The sequence below is a fragment of the Schistocerca serialis genome, chromosome 3 (genome assembly GCF_023864345.2).
Source record: "Schistocerca serialis cubense isolate TAMUIC-IGC-003099 chromosome 3, iqSchSeri2.2, whole genome shotgun sequence".
In the NCBI taxonomy this organism is placed as follows: Eukaryota; Metazoa; Arthropoda; class Insecta; order Orthoptera; family Acrididae; genus Schistocerca; species Schistocerca serialis.
Window position 1 is genome coordinate 641468817 of NC_064640.1, and position 24340 is coordinate 641493156.

The 24340-nt window shown below is 37.6% G+C and overlaps 1 protein-coding gene across 4 annotated transcripts in view; it reads left to right on the plus strand.

Moving 5' to 3' along the window:
- LOC126470523 (uncharacterized) overlaps positions 1-24068 on the plus strand; it is a 253347-nt gene extending 229279 nt beyond the window's left edge. For all 4 annotated transcript variants that reach the window (XM_050098440.1, XM_050098437.1, XM_050098441.1 and 1 more), the window contains 5 exons: positions 2161-2330; positions 4369-4522; positions 4676-4823; positions 14348-14500; positions 22948-24068. In XM_050098440.1, coding sequence (XP_049954397.1) covers positions 2161-2330; positions 4369-4522; positions 4676-4823; positions 14348-14500; positions 22948-23064 — 742 coding nt within the window. In that variant the 3' untranslated portion in view covers positions 23065-24068. The remainder of the gene's footprint in view (positions 1-2160; positions 2331-4368; positions 4523-4675; positions 4824-14347; positions 14501-22947) is intronic.
- The last annotated feature ends 272 nt before the right edge of the window (positions 24069-24340 follow it).

Consider the following 24340-nt stretch of genomic DNA (forward strand, 5'->3'; position numbering starts at 1 on the left):
AACCATGTAGATGTAAGCAGCTAGGCATGGTATGTCAGGAATAACAACTGAAATCCAGTATGTACAAAATGTACTGCCGAATGTGATGGTTGTTTTGATGTTTAATGGCCACCCCACAATGAACATTTTAATCTTAAGTCAATTGTGAACACCACTATACCAAAATCCAGAATACTGACTTAACTGAAAGATCACCTGCCAACAAAAAATAGCTTTTCTGACAGTGACCTGGTTCACTCTTAAACAAGACCTCCTCTCTTTCAGTGCATTCCTGCAAAAACTACATAATGCTATGGAAAATAATTGTTGAGCAAGTGAGATCTAATTTGGTTACTTTCAGTGCTCTAATAGTTTGTGCAGTCACTGCATGGAATTCCATAGATCATAGTAGTCTGGGCTATTGCTGTTTGTAATAGCAACATGATAGGTAGCAAAATGGTTGAGGTACTTGACTCCCTTTCAGAAGGATGGTGGTTAAAATCACCATCTAACCACCATGATTTTGTTTTTAGGTGGTTTCCTTCAATCACTTAAGGCCAATATTGGAACACTTCCTCTGAAAATAACATGGTCAGCTTCCTGTAGCATCCTTCCACAGTCCAATTTTGTGCTCTACCTGTAATGACTTCATCATAGATGAAACACTAAACACTAATCTATATCCCTTCCTTTCACATTAAAGTGGAAGGAGGGAGGGGGTGGGGGGTGGTAGGTGCTGAAATCACCATCTGATTATATGAATTTAGATTTTGTGTGATTTCATTGAATCAATTAAGCCTAAAGCTAAGATGGTTACTTTGAAGAGAATATGCTTGATTTTCTTTCCCATTGTTACTGAATTTGAGATTGTGCTCCATTTATTCTATACAAGTGCACTCATCAGGAAGAAGTTATTCACAGTACTCTTTAGGAAATGTAGAAGACTTGAGAAGGCAGTTTAATATATTCTGTTGTTGATGATGTAGTATTAGCAACAAGTAACAGAAGTTTTTATAGGCAATGAAAACTAGCAGGAAAATGAGCAATGAGACTCCAAGGCAGAAGTGGTGCCAATGCTGATTATGAAATGGAGTTTGAGTGTTGCTTGTGTGTATGATACCCTGACCAAAGAGTGTTACTGGAAGACACAAATAAATTCACGGAATAGCTGTACAGTTTACTATGAGAGTGTACAGTCAGCATGAGCATATCACAGAAGTACTCAAATATGTTAAGAGAAAGGATTTGCACTCCTGAAATTCTGAGGACAGATACAGTAAACTGTGTTGGGAAACCTACCACTGTCTTCCACCTAGAGCTCATTTAATTATTGTAGTGCATCATCTGTTACTAATACAGTTGGTGGGAAGAGGACAAAGATTGGGAACTGACAGTAGCATACTATTAATAGTCCACCAACCACAGTACCTTGTATAGCTGCTTGGAAAGTAGAAATGTGGATACAGAGGTAACATGAACTTAGAGTTTGAATGCACCATGACACAGAGTGCCAGATTATCTAAGCATGCAATTTATGAATTTACAAAGTTGCACATACCTTTAAAACTCCTTGATACAAGCCAAAACATCCTTATGTGACATATTCTGCTAAAGGCATTCCCAACCATCAAGATACGAAGGTAGTTTTATGTAGCTAGTATAAGGTTGTGAGAATTATGTCAGGAGAAACTGACAACCCATACCAATTAATATGATATCCATATTCATTCTTGACAATACAGATATGAAACATCTCTTAAAATCTTACATTGCTGTCATTCACACTACACAGTTACACTTCAGACACACCATCCATAACTCATAATGAGAACAACCAAATGAGCAATAGTATGACCCTCCCTAGGCAAAAGAGTATAATTCCCATGTTACTCCTAACAACCATTAATGAACATAGTAGTGACTTGCAATATTTCTTCTCACTGGGTGAAGTACATGCAAACATAATTTGAAAGTACTGATGAGCATTTCAAGCAGTGGCATCATCATTGATATTAAGACACTGGAGCATCAATGCTTACAAATAGAATCTTTTCAACAAACATGTTCAATGGTGAAATCACATACTTCTCATAGGGCAGGCTTATCAGCTGATTGATTGAACATTGGTATTTGTTGTGGCCTAGTGTGGACTGAGGAGAAATTTATGTCTTTTTTTTCCAGATATGCTGAGTACATTACTGTGCCTGAGCTGAAATATTTGGTGAAGATTCCTGAGAGCATACCATTAAGTGTCGCTGCAATGCTTCCTACAGGAGCACTTTTAGCAATGAATACTGTGACATCAGCACACCAGTATGTTGAAAGTATATTGCAGAAACGCGATGAAAATGGTATGCTCTGTGTTTATATTACTATTACTCCCAAAATACACTGTATTCCGTAAATTAAAGAGATAGATTGCTATTGCATTAAAATACATCAAAGATGATGAAAATTATAATTTTTATTCTGTATGATTGCTCTTATCTCTTTCAAGAATTGGATCTGAATGTAGTTGGAAATTTTTATCTGCAATTTTCTCTGCAAAGTTTTTAGAACTTTAATCACTTTTTGTTTTATGGTGAAGAAATTGGTGGGAATTACTTTTCAAATTTTCTTGTAAATATGTGTGTAGAAGACAGAAATGCCACTCACCACTTACTACAGAATTTAATTTTTTTTGCAAGTCATACATAAAGCTGTGAGAAACTTTGTTGTCTTAACAATTCGGCATCAATGCAAGCAAATGGGATACAGTAGCCTAAACAACTTTAGTTAGCAAGCATGAATAGTGTTCATGTCACTGTGATGGTATTTGTGGGCAGGGAAGTTTTAAATCCCCTTCCATCCATCCTGATGTGGATTTTGTATAGTTTACTTACATTACATGACATGAGTGATACATTCAGGAAGGGCATGGACAATTTCCTCCAGTGTATTATCTAAATGAGCTAGTGCTCTATCTGTGATGTCCTTGATCTTGATGGAGTATTAAAACTAACCTAGCTACCTAATAGCTAAACAATACAGACTAATCAGAAAGGTATAGAAAATAACAGATAAGTGTGGCAAATGAACTCTGAAGACATTTAACAGCTAAGTTCCAAATTGTCTGTGAATATATAATTTGCCATACATTTCCAGAATAGGATTGTGGCTTCTTTATTAGAAAAATAAAAACAAAGAAAAAACAGCTTTTGACATGTCCATCCTTGAGAGGTATGGAATTTACAGTAGCTTCTGTATCAAAACCAAAAGCTGAAAACTTCAAAATTCATGGGCAGAGCTTGTGTCACTGGCATTAAGAGTAGAGTATGACGTCGAAGTGATAATAATACATTGGCATCACTCTATCCACACCCAATTTCATATTGCCACTGCACATTATCAGATACATTGAGAAATCGGTGGAAAAATAAGTGCTACGGACTGTTGTGTATTTCACAGAGATTTGAACAACAGATGTTAATCATTTTTGAGATCAGGATTTTGAGTTCAAGACATCACTGGACAGTGGTGACAGATGTGTACTCTTTCTCACCTACTCATTGTATCAGCACAAACTGTGTGCAGAAATGAGACAGAGGTTTTAGAACAAATGTTAGTTAATTGTCACAAAATAAATGAAGAAACAGGATAAAGAGATAAATAAAGAAAATGGGGAAAAGGAAAAAGTACAGTAGCATTATTGTACTCTAAGCAAAAAGACAAAGATAATGCATTGTTCATCAATGAAGTTGGCTTGGTTGCACTGGTATCTGACAATTGAAGGATGACAACAATTGCTTCACAGCCAGGAGATGCCCTGTTGGGATAAGTAATTAATCAGTCTCTCACCCATGGTGGTCTGCACTTAATTGGCTCCAAACACTGTATCTGTGGCAATGCTTTGCTTCTAACATGCCTGCTGCACTTGAAATTTTATAATGCATTTTAAATGTAGCTGTTGAGTTGGAAGGTAGACAGTATTTGGTCATCCATTAAATAAATAATTTCAGAAAATTAATTGAAGACAGTGTGTAATGAAACACACTAGTCAAATCACAGTTGCATTCAGAACCTAAAAACTGTCTGCTGAATGAGGCTAATCCTTGTATTAAATGTCGAGAAAACCTATCTGATGACTGATGAGTGACTGAGATTCCCCAACTGACTGACCTCACCAAAGTGAGCCTTTTTTTGCTGTAGGCAACTGCATGTTCAATATATTTTCCAGCTCAGCACAAGTGTTACATTAATTATGAATTTAAAAAATACTGAAATGAACAAAATTTAATTCCACAAGAGTAGGGCATATAAGATGATGAATTATACTCAGTAAATAATATTATCTTGTGAATATTGATTTCATGGGAAACATACACTCTATGGACATCTGCTTTGTTACAGGAAAGTGCAAGATTCTCATTGTGGGAACGGGAGGACTTGCCTTGTGGGCAATGCGTATTGCATCATATAAGTACAGTAGCACAAAGGACAGAGTTCAACTAACAGTTGCTTCTCTCAAGGATGAAGGCTTTGTTTTGGCAAAGGAACGTGAAAGGTATATTGTTCAGTATAAATATATTGTTCCTCCAATATGTCAGACTTACATTATTCACGAAAATTGGTTATCATTTAAAAATTTCATTTGACAATCAAATTTAATTTCCAAAATAGGATTAATTAGAACATTACTTCTTTCAAACACCAACAGGGTTAATGTTGTGCAGTGGAATGAAGACCTTTATGAAAAGCAGTTAATTGAACGTACAAAGGATGCTTGTGAAGGAGAGGTTGATATTGTGATTGACTTTGGAACAACATCCAGAAGTCTTCATCGATCATTACAGTGCCTTGCAAAGGTAAGCAATAAATACTCACCAGTGAAATTTTTTTAATGAAAAATTGTTAATTTTAGCGGCATACATCTGTGAAATCTATGGGATTTGGAAAGAATTGAAAGAAATGCAATACAATACAATGATTAAAATTAATAAAATGGTATAACGATACTGGTATGCATGTATTGTAATTTAAGTAATAAATTTTAATGATTCATCTTCAGTGGAGTATGAAAAATTCACCAACAGATAAATCCTTAATTCAGTCTTAAACTCCACTACATTACCTACAAGATTCTGACTTTTTACTTTCCTTTGTGTGCAAAAGACATTTCTCGTCATAACCCATGTGGTCCAACAATATAGTTCTGCCTTACAATTAAATTACCCCACAGCTCTTAATGAAAATACTTATTGGGCAATTCTATGTCCACTTCATTCATCACTATGTGCATAAAACTGCATTACTTAGATTCAGCCACCTCATTTCTACCTGCAGTACATATTAAATTGTCGTAACTCACACCTCACTAAAAAGAGACTTGTAGCTCTATGACTGTAACTCTGAAAACTCCACACATCTGACCAATAGACTAGGCGATAAAAAGTCTCTTTGTGTCCCCACCTAACTTTGGTGTCCCCCAATTAACTGTCTACTGGCATCCATAAATCTTGAATATCTGCTGAGAAAAGACTCTGTGTAATAGATAACAAATATGAGAGTCAAACTGTCATACCAAATCAAAAGGATCTGTATTCTATCAGAAGTACTGTACTGAATTTGATCTTGTGACACTTCATTTCCCCTGAACTATGAATTGATATTTTCAAGTATTTTGCAAGCTGCCCTTTAAGTAAAAGGACTGCAAATATTTTTGGATTTCTATACTTTTATAACCTGCAAAAATTACTCAAATTGCATCGTGTGGTACTGTAAGTGGGAGATCATTAAATTATATTAGAAATAATTAAATATCCAAGACAGAATCACATAGTACACCATGACTTGTGGCTTTAAATTTAAGCACATATTGCTAAACAATGGATGTAGAAAGGGCACATGTGGATATCAGTCATACAGGTAAAACAAGAACTATGAATATTCTGTATTAGCTGTTCTATGACATTTTTACTTTTGCATTTAGATGCCACAGGTAATATAAACAAAAGCTAGAACCAAATCTAAAATTTCTCAATGTTAAAAATTTTTGATATGTTGGTTCTAATATGTATTCTACCAAGGTCACTATGGCCCATTCAGCTGACAGTCCTGTTCAGAATCTAAATTGTTTATCCGAATTAAATATTTATAGATTGGACTGTACGTAAAAACAAATTTGTACTGACAACAATGAAAGGGGTAGTAGTTCTTTACAACTGTTTTATCTCATTTTTTTGGAAGTGGCTGGACAACAGTGTGTATACACTGAGGTGACAAGGTCATGGGATACATCCTAATATTGTGTCAGACCTCCTTTTGCACAGCATAATGCAGCAACTTGATGTGGTATGGTCTCCACAAGTTGTTGGCAGTCCTCCACAGAAATATTGAGCCATGCTGCCTCTGTAGCCATCCATAATTCCGAAAGTGTTGCTAGTGGAGGGCTTTGTGCATGAACTGACTTCTTGATTATGTCCATAAACGTTCAATGGGATTCATGTTGGGTGATCTGGGTGGACAATCATTTGCTCAAATTGTCCAGAATGTTCTTCAAACTTAAAGTTAAATTATCCACAACCATGTAGAGAAGCCATTGAAATTTATGAGCATCAGGATAATTTTAATAGGAAAGAGGAGGCAATGAAGCTTAGCGACATATGGACAGTAGCTTTGCAGAATCGCTAGACAATTTTATCTTTGACAAAATAACAATTGATAGTTGAGTTTTATCTTTGACAAGGATTATCTCTGATCATCATGTGTTACTTTGCCCATGACCCCTTTTCTAAACTATATATGTCACTCTTGGACATCCAACTGGTCAGTTGGCAAGACTCAGTGGACAAGTGCCTCTGAGGATGTCCAGTGCAGTCCCGGATGAAAGTTAGATAAATAGATAGGTAAATCATTTACATTTAAGAATTTGGGAACTATGTGAAGAGAAGGCATTTCCATAGTAAAGAGGGTCCAGCCATTTTTAAGCTGATTAGTTCTTTTGTTAGAAGTGACACAAAAAGAACATTTACTTAATATTGGAAGTCCTAATCTATGGTGTGTTATATATGCAAAAGTCAGCACTGAAACAAAATATCATCTTAGAAGTGAACAACAAAATATACCACAGGATTTACTTGAATCACTGAAAAATGTAAAGAATTTTAGTATGAAACCAGTCATTATATACAGTTTCAACAAATTGCTCACCCACAAATGTTGCAAGACATCTACATCAACCAGAAAATAGCTAAACACTCTGTAATGTGGGGAAAGCCCTATAAAAATTGATCCAGGACATTGTGGAGAAACATTCATCCAGGCTGGCAGGCCTTTTGTTCTGCATTTGTTAAAGATCCATGCATCATGTTTTAAAATCCATGAGAACTGGTTATTTAAATTTCTGTTTTAAAGTAATTTTCCCTGTAATGTTGTGATCCAAAAGAAGGAAATCATATTCTGTATTTTGTTCAGTATTAATGCATCTAGTGAAAAAGAAACACATGCCAACCTCTCTGTATCTGTACACACTGTATTAGCCACACTTTTAAAAGGCATGCTGTGTAAGGATTGGCATAACCATCTTGCACAATAACCTGTTCATGTTCCTTCTGGCATAACTGTGTAAGCGAAGTGGATATTCATATTCCCTCTCTTTAGTTTGCTGACAGACTATAACTATAGGATACACTACTTAGGTAGAGATTCATTCTTGCACTATGAATGTCAGTAAAGGTTTGATCTGAAACTTGTCTGGCAAATGGTTGATATGAGATGTCTGGACATATATATATACATTTTCAATATCAATACCATGATGCTAAGAGATACAGTATTAAGCCAAAGCACGTGTGGAGCTCCGCATTCCCTTTCAGAGTAAATTCATATAGCTGTCTATTAAATTCAACTTATTATTACTACTGAAATGCTTCAGTGTGTCATCCAGATAAGATGGTGCAGGGGTTATGACATTGGACTAATATTCAAATAGCAGAATTAAAGTCTCCTTTGGTCCATCTGTGCCTAGATTTTCTATGTTTTCCCACATTGTTCCAGATGAATATCAAAATTTTTCTTTACACAGGCTTCAGTTACCTCCTTTGCCCATTTCTCTCCAATTATTAGTCTGCCTCCTAATAACCACAATGCCAGTGGCAGTTGAAACTTTTAGTTTCCTTCTTCATTGATTCTGATTTGCTGCCAGAAGATTCTTAAACACAGTCCTATGAAGACCATCTATATGAATCATCACTTTTAAAAAAAAAAAAAAAAAAAAAAAAAAAAAAAAAAAAAAAAAAAAAAAAAGAAGGCACTCCATCTTCAGGCCATGAGGGGCTTACCAAGACCATCTGACCACTGTGTCATTCTCGGTGGAGGATGCAGATAGGAGGGGTGTGGGGCCAGCACACCGCTCTCCCGGTCGTAAGATGGTATTCTTGACTGAAGCCGCTACTATTCACTCGAGTAGCTCCTTAATTGGCATGACGAGGCTGAGTGCACCCCGAAAAATGGCAACAGTGCATGGCGGCCTGGGTGATCACCCATCCAAGTGCCGACCACGCCCGACAGCACTTAACTTCGGTGATCTCACAGGAACCAGTGGAACCAAGGCGGCAAGCCGTTGCCATGAATCATCATTTAGCCACACAAAATTATTATTATTATTATTATTATTATTATTATTATAATTCTTACATCCTTCTACAGCCATATGCAGTTGGTTAAGTCATCACAGTCTTCTCCTTTCTCACATTGTTTATGTCATTTACATATCTGATTTCCTTGTCTTGTTGATATCTTGACATCCCTACCATCAAGGGATTTGTACTTTATGAATTGCTGCAGACTACTTATTAATGCAATGTGTAGAATAAATCTTGCAAGAAACTGTTTCTCTGATCTGTATCTGAAAATAACAGTGTTTGTTTACTTTGAAGTATGGCTCACACTGAGCGTAACAGTTGATAGCTCATATCATACTCGTGTTGGGAATGATTGCAGTCGTACACAAAAGCATCTTTCAATCTGGGATTCACAACAGCTCCTTACATATTACTGCTCTTTTTTATGCCTCATTCTGCTTTTACTAACAACCGAAGTTTTTTCTGGTTCACTGTTAGCACACTACTCAGCTTCGAGATGGTTATGTTCAATTATTGGGATGTTTGTGGACTAGAGTGGATAAATCAAATCAAGTGATCGCTTTTTATCCTGTCAGGAGACAGTAATTAAAATGGTGGGAAAAAGTGTCCATTTGCATGACATTGGCATCAGTAAACTCCTAGTATTTTATCAAAGAGGCAAGAAATATGAGCAAGTGAAAAAGTTTTCTGTCTCCCACATTCTTGTAGAGTTAGGAAATTAATTTGCACGATACACAATAAATGACCAGAAACCTTTGCACCTCCAAGTCTAACTATACGCAGAATTACATACAATTTATTTTTGAAAAGAATAAAATAACCATCACCACTTGTCTGCAAAGTGTGTGCCAGTGGCTGTGAGAAGCCCAAAGGGAAAGTGTGCAGAGAACAAACAAACATCCTTGCAGTGTCCAGATTGTGATGTCACCTTTTGTATACCTGAGTATTTTAAAATGTACCATATTAATGCAATATTATGAAAAGGGTAGGTTACTACTCATTATATAGAGGAGATGTGGAGTTACAGAAAGGCACAACAAAAAGACTGCTAAACATGCAAGCTTTTGGCCAAAAGGCATTCTTCTAAAGTAGAAACACACATGTGTGCATGTGCCCCCATGACCACTGTCTCTGGCCACTGAGACTGGATTTCAAGCAGCTGTGCATGATGGGAGAAGCAATCTGGATGGTGGAGGTAAGGAGGAGGCTGGGATAGGGATGGGGAACAATAGTGGGGCAGTTGTTGGGGACAGTAAATTGCTACTTGTGGGAGCATGCAGGGATGTGGTGGGGACAGGGTAGGGCAGCTAGGTGCAGTCAAGAGTGTACATGGAAGGGGGGGGGGGGGAGGGGGATGGAAAAGGAGAAAAGTAGAGAAAGAGAAAAAGACTGGATGTGCATTGGTGGACTAGAACGCTGCATAGCTGTGTAGTGCTAGAGCAGGAGAAGGGAAGAACATAGTTGGGTGAAGGATGGGGACCAACGAAGGTTAAGGCTGGGGTGGGGTCGGGTGGGTGGGGAGGTTATGGGAACATAGGATATATTCCAGGGAGAGTTCCCATCTCTGCAGTTCAGAAATTGTGCTTTTTTGAATTGCCCAGATGGGATCTCTCCCTGCAATATATCCTGTGTTCCCATAATCCCACTGATCACAGTCTTCATTAGTCACCAATGAAAGCTCACATATTTAGCAGTCATTTTGTTGCACATGTCTATGACTCAATATCTTCTCTAGATGGTGAGTAGCAATCTATCCTTATCATAATACTGTCATTATTCCATACTGTATTTTCCATATTTATGCAAATTATATACACAGTTGATTTGTGCAAGGCCTTTCAAAAAATATTTCATATGTCTCTTGTCTGAATATATTATAAACATGTTACTAAAATTTAATTACACACACTCACACAAACACAACTCCCTAAAATTTGTTAGACAAGGTTTAAAAGCTTCAGATAATGCCTAGTTCAAATTTATTGCTTTCACTGTTACAAGGCTGGGGCTCTAAAAATATATAATAGTTCAGTCCAGCTGCCAAAACTTTGAGATCAGTCTCAGATGAAATACAGGGTTATTACAAACGATTGAAGCGATTTCACAGCTCTACAATAACTTTATTATTTGAGATATTTTCACAATGCTTTGCACACACATACAAAAACTCAAAAAGTGTTTTTAGGCATTCACAAATGTTCGATATGTGCCCCTTTAGTGATTCGGCAGACATCAAGCCGATAATCAAGTTCCTCCCACTCTTGGCGCAGCATGTCCCCATCAATGAGTTCGAAAGCATCGTTGATGTGAGCTCGCAGTTCTGGCACATTTCTTGGTAGAGGAGGTTTAAACACTGAATCTTTCACATAACCCCACAGAAAGAAATCGCGTGGGGTTAAGTCGGGAGAGCGTGGAGGCCATGACATGAATTGTTGATCATGATCTCCACCACGACCGATCCATCGGTTTTCCAATCTCCTGTTTAAGAAATGCTTCTGCTTTAGCCTTTTCCGTAAGATTTTCCAAACCGTCGGCTGTGGTACGTTTAACTCCCTGCTTGCTTTATTCGTCAACTTCCGCCTGCTATGCATGAAACTTGCCCGCACGCGTTCAACCGTTTCTTCACTCACTGCAGGCCGACCCGTTGATTTCCCCTTACAGAGGCATCCAGAAGCTTTAAACTGCGCATACCATCGCCAAATGGAGTTAGCAGCTGGTGGATCTTTGTTGAACTTCGTCCTGAAGTGTCGTTGCATTGTTATGACTGACTGATGTGAGTGCATTTCAAGCACGACATACGCTTTCTCGGCTCCTGTCACCATTTTGTCTCACTGTGCTCTCGAGCGCTCTGGCGGCAGAAACCTGAAGTGCGGCTTCAGCCGAACAAAACTTTATGAGTTTGTCTATGTATCTGTAGTGTGTCGTGACCATATGTCAATGAATGGAGCTACAGTGAATTTATGAAATCGCTTCAATCATTTGTAATAGCCCTGTACATAAGTTACTTAAAACTATACTTTAATTATACCACATGCCAGCTGAACGGTCCTGTCTAGCAATTGTCAATAGTTTCACTTTTGAGAAATATGTGTGCCTAATTTCATTGTGAATATTAAATTAGTTTCTTCCCAAGACTGCTGTTTGCAAGCAAAATGTGTTACCAGAGAATAAATCTGCAGAATATATGTAAAACATACTTTTAAAGTTACCTTCCACATAGTTTTCTGCTTCTGATGTGTTCAAATTAAAAGTACAGAAACAACTTCTCATACTACAGTAAAATCAAGACTGTAAGTGAACTTAGTTTAAGTATGTTTCCATACAATCGTCACTGCAGATAACTGTGAAGCTTGATTCCACTGTTTTTATTGCTGGATAATGTTTTTGCCAACAACTGGTTTCACATTACTGTGTACTGCCCTCAAGGAGCAGTTTTCTTTTTCATGGAATGCTTTGTAATAACTTTGCGATGCACAACTGTGTACTTTCTACCGCAAAGTCGAGAGGAGTATAATACAAAAACAACAGAAGTGATTAAAGCACTGTGTGGCATAATAGCATCTCATCTAACTAAAATAATCGACCAATCTTTTGAACAAAAACTTTCCTGATGCATTGAAGTATGCTGAAGTGAGACTTCTGTTCAAGTAAGGGTTGAGGGAAGATGTGGAAAACTATCACCCTATTTCTATTCTTCCACTCCTCTAAAAAATGTTAAAGAAAATAGCTGAAAAACCAGATAAAAAATGTTACTGTAAAGACTGATATTATTATAAGTAACCAATTTGTATTTCAACCAGGAAAAAAAACTCTGGATGCAGTGAATAACTTTGTTTAAAAGATATGAAAATCTTTGACTCAGAGAAGTAAAGTTGCAGGTACCTTCTGTGATCTTACAAAAACATTTGCCTCTGTGAACCATGCCTTGCTTATCTATAAATTAGACAAACATGGCATTAAGGGTAGTGCTTTGAATTAACTCACATCATACTTGGACAACAGAAAACAAAGGATAATTGTCACTTCCAGTGCCATTAATTATTATTCTAAATGGAGTACAGTATCACAAGCCATGCCTCAGTGCTCCAGTTTTGGGCCAATCCTGTTCCTATTTTATGTAAATGACTTACCCGTAAATATAAACTCCCCATGAGTTCTGTTTGCAGATAATACTTCTGTTTTAATTGAAAATTGTGATGCAGAAAAAATTCCAAGCTCTGGATACCCTAGAAAACTGGCTCCAGTTAAATGGGTTGAAATTGAACATTGCAAAGACCCACATGGTACATTTCAAAACCAAGCATTTAAATCCGCAGAATTTAAAATACAACATAATGATCAGCTTATGGAAAAGCTAACATAATCGAATTCCTAGGACTAAATGTGGACAAGAACTTAAGCTAGAATGCACATATTGACTTCCTACCATATAAACTAAGCAGTTCTGCATTTTTAGTGTAAATACTAGCAAATTCCACCAACTTCAGAACACAAAAAATAGCATGTCATAGTTATTTTGAAACTGACATTAGACTTGGTATAATTTTCTGGGGAAGTCCAAATAGTGTATCTTTAATATTGAAACTGCAAAGAAAATTATCAGATACGTGTGTACTGCACTGCAAACAGGATCTTGTTGGCCATTATTTTGGCAACTATGAACCCTAACTGATCCCTCCACATACATAAATGAAATTATAATTTCCATGCACAGCAGAGAAAAATTATTTGAGAAGAATCATTTTAACCACCTATATAACTTGAGAACTAAAAATAATTGTATCCTACCGAAGTCTCAATTGGAATTATATGCATGGACTAATCGGCATATGGAGTTGACAATATGTAACAAGTTCAGGGGCAAAAATACATTTAATATGAAGTCGGAGATTCTAAAAACAGAGCTATAGCAAATTCTGTCAGAGAAATGCTATGATTCAATAAAAGAATTCATAGAGGATGAAATGATAAATGGGTAAATAAGTATTAGAAAGATGATGTGACTTACCAAATGAAAGTGCTGGCAGGTCGACAGACACACAAACAAACACAAACATACACACAAAATTCAAGCTTTCGCAACAAACTGTTGCCTCATCAGGAAAGAGGGAAGGATAGGGAAAGACGAAAGGATGTGGATTTTAAGGGAGAGGGCAAGGAGTCATTCCAATCCCGGGAGCAGAAAGACTTACCTTAGGGGGAAAAAAGGACGGGTATACACTCACACACACACACACATATCCATCCACACATATACAGACACAAGCAGATATATATATATATATATATAGACACACACACACACAACAAAATTGTATTATTATTATGATTCTGTTTGTTAACATCAGCTGTTCTATGTTTACAGTGAAATTTTATCACAATTTTGACATGTCTTCTATACCTGAATCAAATGATTTAGATTATGTATGTTATGAGACTACACACACAACAAAATTGTATTATTATTATGATTCTGTTTGTTAACATCAGCTGTTCTATGTTTACAGTGAAATTTTATCACAATTTTGACATGTCTTCTATACCTGAATCAAATGATTTAGATTATGTATGTTATGAGACTAATAAACCACAATTCACATCAGGCAGCAGAAAACTTGTTTATATTTGATCATTCAAAGCAACTTTAGATCCACACTTAGAGAATTACTTTCTATAAACTCACTGATTACTAGCTAAGTAAACAATGGAAAAAGTGATAGAAACACTAATGGTTTCTAAAATTTCAGGGTGGTGTTGTGTTCATTAGTGCTGAAGTGGCAAGCAAGTTGCTGCCTAAGTTTAGCCGAAAAGCAGAAGAAAACCAACATACCATCAAGGCTGTTGACACAGGTTCAATTGAGCAACTCCAGGAACTTGTAAGATTAGTAGCTTGTGGAGAGGTAAGGAATAGGTCATAGAACTAGAAATTACAATTGCCGCCTACCTGCCTACCTCTGAGAAATTACCTATGTAGTAAAAAATACAAGGGGTTAAATCTCCTTCTCTCTCTCTCTCTCTCTCTCTCTCTCTCTCTCTCTCTCTCTCTCTCTCTCTCTCGCACACACACACACACACACACACACACACACACACACACACACACACTACTAAATTTTTGTTTATACTCCTTCTTTATATTTTGCATACATTCCAATCTCAGTAATGTCAGGGTCAGGTAAATTTCTCTTTTTGGATGGATCTATTTGCAGTTACTCACTTACTCCTTGCAGATTTCATTGTATTTTTTGTGATTGTATTGAGTTTTCTTTTACACAGTACAATAAGGATAGGGACTGTGCTTGTTGTAAGCAGTCACAAGGAGAATTGGCTGGGGTCCATAAACATACGGAGGCTGTGTTGGCCATGGTAGACAGGCTTCTGGTTACTGTTCAAAGCTGCAGCAACATCAGGGCACCAGTGATGATATGTGTGACACCTTTGGTGCTGTTGGGATCCCCTGGTGACCTGGTTGTAACTCTGTGTCTTACTATACACAACATCTGACCAGCTTGTCTTCACTTGAGAGTGAGTGGTGGAAAGTTGTGGGTTCACAGATCACTGGGTGGAAGACAAAAGAGAGAATGGGCCATATGCCTGGCTACTTAGGCCTTAGTATCAGGTACAAGGTGTTACCCAGTGTTGATAGTACTTCTGAACCTACACAGGATGCCTCTCCTGTTGGGCCAGCAATTGATTTTCCCACCCAGTTTAGACAAGTGCAGAGGGTGGGTATGCTAATCATTGGGAGCTCCAACATTAAGTGGGTAATGGAGCCCCGCAGGAAATAGCAGGCTGAGTGGGAAAGAATGCCCATGTGCAATTTTTATGTTTGCTGGGGGTCATGTCTGAGACTTAGAAGAGGCTCTGCCAATAACTTTCAAGTGCACTGGGTGCAACCAGCTGCAAATAGTGGCACATGTAAGCAGAAGTTACAGCTCCTGCTTGGGTTCTTAGGCCATCCTCAATTCCTCAGTGGATGGCTGATTTGTTGAAGGTAACTAACATTGCATATTGATGATGTTGGGGTTGTGGGGCGCTCAACGGCGTGGTTATCAGCGCCCGTACAATTATCCAATCTTTGCTCAGTCCAATTTCGCCACTTTCCTGGATGATGATGAAATGATGAGGACAACACAAACACCCAGTCATCTCGAGGCAGGTGAAAATCCCTGACCCCGCCGGGAATCGAACCCGGGACCCCGTGCTCGGGAAGCGAGAACGCTACCGCGAGACCACGAGCGGCGGACATTGCATATTGAGTGTAGGCAAAGCTTGCTATTTGTAGCATTGTACATGGTCCTCTGGTTTGGAGCAGAGTGGAAGCTCTAAACAAAAGCCTCAGATGAGTCTGCAGTGATATCAGATATGAATTTCATGACCTCCACTGTCAGTATAGTTCTCTTAATAGGCCAGATTTGCACTACATGCAGGAAATGGCTGCTAGTGTAGCAGAGTATGTGTGGCATGCACGTGGGGGCTTTTTGAGTTAGAAAAAGTCTCTCTTGGGATCAGAGACAAATTGTCTGCCAAAATTGAAGATATGTTAACCACGGTGTTCTCAGAGAATGCTCGTCCTCACAGATCAGATGAAGAAAAGGTTAATATAATATTAGTAAACTGCAGGAGCATGCAAGGAAAGGTCCAAGAGTTAATATCACTTATTGAAGGTTATAACGCCCAGATCATATTACGAACTGAAAGTTGGCTGAAACCAGAAATGAATAGCAGTGAAATCCTAAGTTTAGATTGGAATCTTTTTTGTAAGGATAAGTTAGTCACCAATGGTGGCAGCATATTTACTGCAGTTAAGAATTCCATAGTATCTAGCAAGGGTATCACAGATTCCGAATGTCAATTAATATGAGTGAATTTAAGCATCAAAGTTTGGTCAAAAATGGTAATCAGACGTCTTTTTTAAACTGCCTGCATCAGGAGCTGTAGTGGCAGTGTGCTTCAGAGAGAACTTGCACAATATTGTTAACAACTCTCCTGATCCTGCCATTTTAACAAGGCAACTTGCTGGGCATACTGGGTTGGGAGAGTCATACTATCTAAAGTGGTGTCAGAGACAGGGATTTGTGTGACATTATTCTGAATGTTTTGTCTGAAAATTACTTCAAGCAGGCACTTAGAGAATCAACTCGTGAAGGTATCAATTTGGATCTTCTAACAATAGACCTGAACTTATTGAATCAGTTATTATAGAGGAAGGCATCAGTGATCGTAAGGCTGTGATAGCAACTATGACTACAGATATTATCTACATCTTCATCTACATCCATACTCCGCAAGCCACCTGACGGTGTGTGGTGGAGGGTACCTTGAATACCTCTATCAGCTTTCCCTTCTATTCCAGTCTTGTATTGTTCGTGGAAAGAAAGATTGTCGGTTTGCCTCTGTGTGGGCTCTAATCTCTCTGATTTTATCCTCATGGAATGTTAAGAAAGGTAGGAAAATATTTTTGTTTAGAAAGAGTGACAGGATACTAATTGCAGAGTATCTGAGTAGTCAGCATCAAATATTCACTGCTGAAGATGAAGATGTGGAGCCCAAACAGAAAAAAATTCAAAAGCATCGTTCAGTATGCCATAGACAAGTATGATCTGAGCAAGGTTTTAATGGATGGGAAATACCCACCATGGTTTAATAGATGTGTTAGAAAACTGCTGTGTAAACAAAGAGAGCTTCGTCATAGATTCAAGAGAAGTCAAAACCTAGCTGAATGGAGCAAAAGGAGAGCATAAGGAGAGCAATGAGAGAAGCATTCAATGACTTTGAAAGTAAGATTTTGTCAAATGATCTGACTAAAACTGCTAAGAGGTTTCAGTGTTACATAAAATCAATAATCAGTTCAAAATCGTTTATTCAGTCACTCAGTGACCTCAGTAGCACTGAAATGGAAGATAACAGAGAGGAGGCTGAAGTACTAAACTTGGTTTTCTGAAATTGTCGCACTGCAGAAGATTGTAACATGGTCCCTTCCTTCAGTCATTGGATGAATGTTGAAATGGAAGATACTCAGATAACCAATGGGAAAATAGAAAAGTATTTAAAATTGCTTAGATGTGAAAAGGCATCAGGACCAGAATAGATAACTGTAAGATTCTATGAAGATTGTGTGAAAGTACTTGCTCCTCTTCTAGCAGCAGTTTATTGTAGATTTCTGGAGTAATGGTTGTACCTAGCAATTGGAAGAAAGCATAAGTCATTCTCATTTTCAGACCAACTAGTAGAAAGCTTCAGAAGCTCTTAAAGACAGTTTGCAAATGATGCAATTGTCTATAAGAAAGTAGCAATGCCAGAAGACAAAATGAAAGGTACCAACAGAGATGTGGAGGCATGTCAACTCCAGTGCCCTGGCCAGTTGTGCTGGATTTCTCGGTTGAGGTTCCATAGCACAAGCAGCCCAATTGAGGTGGTCCCACAGACTCCAGATTCAGGGGAGTTTGGTGGCCAGGTGAGTACTGAAAACTCATCGTTCTGCCCTTCAAACCACACACATGTGCATACACTGTGAGTTGCAGAATGACCTATACAGGACTGATGAATGATACAGGCTCTGTCAGTTGACCTGAACATCAATACACAGTTCTGTCACATTAATGTGACCACCTGTCAAAAGCCTGAATAACCACCTTTTGCGGTGTGGACAGGCAGGAAGAGAGTCAGTGAGGCACTGGAAGGCACCAACAGTGCAATGTGTGACACATTGCATTGTTCTGCTGGTAGATGCCATCGTGCCAAGGAAAAACAAATTGCACGTAGGGGTGGACATGTTCCCCAAGGATAGATGCATACTTTTGTTGATCCATTGTGTCTTACAGAATGATGAGATCACCCACACAATGTCACGAAAATATTCCCCACACCATAACACTTCCTCCTCTGTTCTCGACCCTTCCGACAAGTGTTGCAGGCTGTTTGCTTTCAGACGTTTCACACTGTTCGCCCCAACAGCCAACTGTTTGCTGGAGCATTAAACATGATTCATTTGAAAATATCACCTGTCACCACTCAGTGGATGTCCAGTTGTGGTATTAGCATGCTAATTCCAGTCTTTGTCACAGTGAACAGCAGTTAGCATGTGTCTGTGGACCAGGTGCCCGCTGCGGAGCTCCATACACAGCAATATTCACTCAGTGGTCATTGAGGAGATGCTGTTGGTAGCCCCTTGGTTCTTCTGGGTGGTCAGTTGCTCAATAGTTGCATGTCTAATCATCTGTACACATCACCACAGCTGTCATTCACCCCTGTCATCTATAGCGCACATGGTGAACCGTAGTTGTCTCCGTGCCAATTTTGAGTAGCACCATTTTGTCGTGTGTAGTATACTTTAACCATAGTGGTATGTAAACAAGTTTACAAACTTGGCTATTTCAGAAATGCTTTCTCCCTTGGCCCAAAAGCCAGTCAGGTCTTGATATTATTTCGAAGTGGTGCAAAGATTGGCAACTTGGTTTAAATGGTCAGAATGTAAAACTGTGCAATTCATAAATTGAAAAAATGTAATATCCTATGACTACAATATCAGTGAGTCACTTTTGGAATTGGCCAACTCATACAAATACCTGGGCATAGCACTTTGTAGGAATATGAGCTGGAATGATCACCTAGGCTCAGTTGTGGGTAAAGCAGGTGGTAGTCTTTGGTTTATTGGTAGAATACTGGAAAGTGCAATCAGTGTACAAAGGAGATTGCTTACAAATCACTCATGTGACTGGCTCTAGAATATTGTTAAAGTGTATAGGACCCATACCAAATAGGACTAACAGGGGATACCAAACATATACAGAGAAGGGCAGCACGAATGGTGACAGGTTTGTTTGATCCGTGGGAGAGTGTCACAGATATACTAAAGGAACTAAAGGAACTGAATTGGAACACTCTTTGATACAGATATAAACTATCCTGAGAAATTCTTTTAACAAAGTTTCAAGACCCAGATTTAAATGACCACTCTAGAAATATACTACAATCCTCTACATATCGCTCACATAGGGATTGTGAGGATAAGCTTCCCATGCTCCATACATGAGTGGAACAGGAAGAAACACTAATAACTGCTAGAATGGGACGTACTCTCTGCCAAGCACCTCATGGTGGTTTGCAGAGTATAGATGTAGATGTAGAAAAGGCAACGACCGTACCATTTCGGACATTAGATATATTGCTCCATTTCTGCATTACAACAATGACTGTACTGTTTTTCTGTGTGTCTCGATGTGTTTTATATGGCCTCAGCTGCTAGTTATGCTGCCTGTGAATGGTTATTGCATATTGATGTTGAAATACAAGTAGGTGGTGGTCACACTAATGTGACCAGACCATCTAAATGTAACATTTTGCACACGTATAAGGACAGAAATCCACTACTGTACAATGACACTACCAATGAAAAATTGCTGGTAACAGTATCTACTGTAAAATATCTTGGGATAACTATCCAGAGCAACCTTAAGTGGCATGACCACATAAAACAAATAGTAAGAAAAGCAGCTGCCAGACTGAGATTCATAGTAGGAATTTTAAGGAAATGTAACTCATCTGCAGAGGAAATGGCTTACATGGTGCTTATTCAACTGATTCTTGAGTACTTTTCATCGGTCTGGGATACTTATCAGGTAGGACTGATAGCAGAGACATAGAAGATCCAATGAAGAGCTGTGTGTTTCACCACAGGATTATTTGGTCATCATGAGAGTGTTACAGAGAAACTAAAGGAACTCCATTGATAGACATTAAAAGAGCAGTGTTGTGTTCCACAGAGAGGTTTACTATTGAAATTATGAGAGATCACTTTCCAGAAAGAGTTGGACAACATATTTCTTCTGCCCACTTTCATCTCGTGAAATGATCATGATGAGAAAATTGAGTTAGTACAGAGTTAATACAGAAGCTTCCTGACAATTGTTCTTCCCACATGCCATTCATGAGTGGAACAGGGAAGGGGGGATCAGTTAGTGGTACTATAAGTACCCTCCACCACATACCATAGGTTGCTTGTGGTGTATGATGACAATGTAGATATAGATGCCTGTCAATTACCCAATGCCTCAAATATACATTGGGTAATTATGTTTACTCCTAGTATTATTTTTACTCTTTATGGAAAATGATCTCTCAAAACTTCAATAGTAAACATCTGTGTGTTGTACAACACTGCTCTTGTAATGTCTGCCACTGGTTTCTTTAGCATCTCTGTAACATTCTCATACTGACCAAATGATCCTGTGATGAAACATATGGCTCTTCATTGGATCTTGTGTATCTCTTCTACCAGTCCTACCTGGTAAAGATCTCAGATTGATGAAAAGAAGTCAAGAATCAGTTGAACAAGCACCCTGTAAGCCACTTCCTCCATGGATGAGCTACATTTCCTTAAGATTCTTCCTATGAGTCTTAAGCTGGCATTTGCTTTTCCTAGTATTTGTTTTACATGGTCATGCCACTTAAGGTTGCTCTGGATAGTTACCTCTAGATATATTACATATTCATGTAATAAAGCCTCCCAAAATCATCTAATTAACAACATAAAACTGTGAACTGTTGATTTTTGTTAATCAAATAAAAAGTCTATTAAAATATATCGGCTTCATCTATAAACAAACAGAAAATAACATTATTAAAACCATACCACACTCTAAAGTTATGCGTGGTAATTACATTTTTTACACTAAACACTTGTATCAGATGAACAACAGTTATAACTTTGAAAACATGTTGTATAGTGTAATAATATAACTGGCTTTTGCTTTTTGAAGGACTCTAACTGCTAAAGAAATGATATTTTTATGCTATTTTTAGGTTAAGCATTTAATGTTGAAATACTGTATACAGTCACTAAATGTTTATTATTATTATTTCTGTCACACATTTCAAAGTTAAAATTCCAGTCTTTACAACTACAGCCCATTTTTTATACTTAAATTGAAGGTGTTCCAAGTGTTGTAGTGCAGTTTGTGTACATTGTAGGATGCTGTAATATCATAGATATGTTCATTAATTGTTCACTCATGGAGTATGCTGAAAAAATTATAATTCCACTTTTTGCCCCTTCCTGAAGATATGATGGTGTAAGCACTTAGAATGTGACGTAGATGAAGGAAAAGGGGAGGAATAATTAAACATATGATGACAGTGATTCTGGCATGTTTACTAGGATATGATCACAAGTTCTAACATGTGTTCAATATGGTCTCAAGAGTCAGCAAGGTGCGCCACCCATTCACAGCATAGTCAACAGTTGCTTACAGCATATCCAGTGTAAACAGAGTGATATGTCGCTGTATCCTATCCTTCAGATCAGGGAGAGTCTGGATACATCCCTGATAGACATGATCTTTCAGATATCCCCACAACTGGAAGTCAAATGGATTTAGATCAGGGGGGACATCATAAAATTGCCTAGAGATGGCCAGTGGTCATGTCATGAAGAAAATCTTTCACCTGGCAAGTGACATGGGGTGTCACCTCATCTTGTTTGGAAATGGTGGTTTGCATGTTTGCAAAGATAGAATCAGGTAACACACAAGGAAGCCCTTATATTGTGTGGACATCACTGTACACCTAACAGGCCTGTGAGGTGTCATCACTATGAAGAAAAAACAGGAAACAATGCACTTTCTCATTGCTTATAGTACCATATTTTCACATGGTGGCAGAAAATCAAACTATTATTTTTTTTTTTTTTTTTCAGCATACTTGATGAGTGCACCGGTTAATGAACATACCTACAATGTTTGATCATCTTGTTATGTAAATCACATGCACTGCAGCACTCAGAATACTATCAATTTTATTATAACCACCCAGGTATATCTACTAAGTTTTTCATCTACTTTCAGCAAGTGAATACTGTTCTGTTCTGTGCTGATTAAAATAAATTCCACATCATCACCTACTCTTTTAAAATTCAACATTTTTACATGTGCTGTTGGACTGCAGCAGATTTTCTATACAGAAGCTGAATATTCATTGTTTGAGAGATGATAATAGAGTGAAATAGATTCTTAGCTAAAACACAAGGCACTCCTCTTAACACTTTCACACATCATGAACAAAAAAATTAACGTTTGATAGTGGGCACAGTATGTTATTATTAGTTATTTAACTTATGTTCTTCAGTTACATATCAGTATTTTAATGTATGTAAAACATATAGGAATAACATTTATTTGCCTTTACTTAACTGTCTGAGATGAAATTAAATTGTCAGTATACTTAAGAAATGTTTATTTTGATAAACAATTTGAGAACCACCTCATGTCATCTCAGTAAACTTCATAATCTTCGATCTGCTATGTTGCTATTGAACTAATATTTAGTTTAATTTCATCTGAATTTACAGATTGAGCCTCCGCCACACACAGTCTTCCCTGCAGAAGAGGCCTGTGAAGTTATCAAGAAGCTGTGTCATGCTGAAATACAAGGTCGAGCAATATTGCAGTTTCATTCCAGGGATTAAGTAGTCCCAGCTTCAAGATCTGATTTACTGGGCTTTTTCCTTCCCAACACAATATATGATCAGTGTATGTAGAGCTTTGTCATCATTCATAGTTGTAAAAAATGTAGTAGTATGCTGCACAGTCTGGTTGTAACTCTTGTGATTTCACAGAAAATGTATTACAAAAGTGAGGAAAACCAAAAAACTAAAATTTTCATTCATTTGAAGAATATGTGACAAGAAAGTAAAAATCTCAATTGTCCATCCAGTGTGTGGTGTATGAATAAAAATGTAGGTCCTCCACTACTTTAGGAGTGAATGTTAGGGTAATGTCTACAAATTCTCATAAATTTTATTGTGCTGTATAACATTAAAAAATATGTTACTCACTGTCAGCATTGTAAGTTTAAAAATAATATATGTATTACATTTTTGTATTATTGTGTTTGTAATGTGAAATTAGTGTAGTATGAGCTGTGAAAATATTTGTAAATAGCACTCATTATTATTTCATTCTCATTCTGCAAGCATTGTTACTTCAAATATTATTATGATGAAACTGATACCCACCTGTCTCCTTTTCAAATAGCTTATAACACTTTTTTAGTAGTCTCAATATGAAACAGAAAGACTGACTGATGCTGTTCAGCATTACAGGTTTTAAAAGGAAACCAAAAGATCTAACATATTTTTGCTTCAGGTATTTTTTCCATATCTAGACATGTAGTTATATTTTTTTTATATAACAATGAAATGTTCTGTATGCTTCATAATACATATAGGTCAGCAAAAGCACAAATGCTAACAAAATGTGTCCAAAAACAAGCAAGGAATTTTTTTACAAAATCCCTGAATAAATTTAAAATAATTTGGTTGGGATTATTTAATGTGTTGACAAAAAAGATAGTTGATACAAACTACTTGCAGCTGGAAAACATGAAGAGGAGACCGTAGTCACAAATGATGCAATGGAATGTTAATGTAGTACTATCAGAATTTAATAAAGTGTATTTATTATCTGTTGACTGAGTGTTTAATTAAAATACTGGTACCATATAATTCTGTTTTAGTTGAGCTGAAGAGAGATTTATTTCCACACAGTTTAGGTACAAACAAGGTGCAAACAACACCCTTCCCTCCCTTCCCTTCCCTCACCTCACCCTACACACACACACACACACACACACACACACACACACACACACACACACAGAGAGAGAGAGAGAGAGAGAGAGAGAGAGAGAGAGAGAGAGAGAGAGAGAGACAAGAATTGTGATTAAAAAGTGACTATGCATCT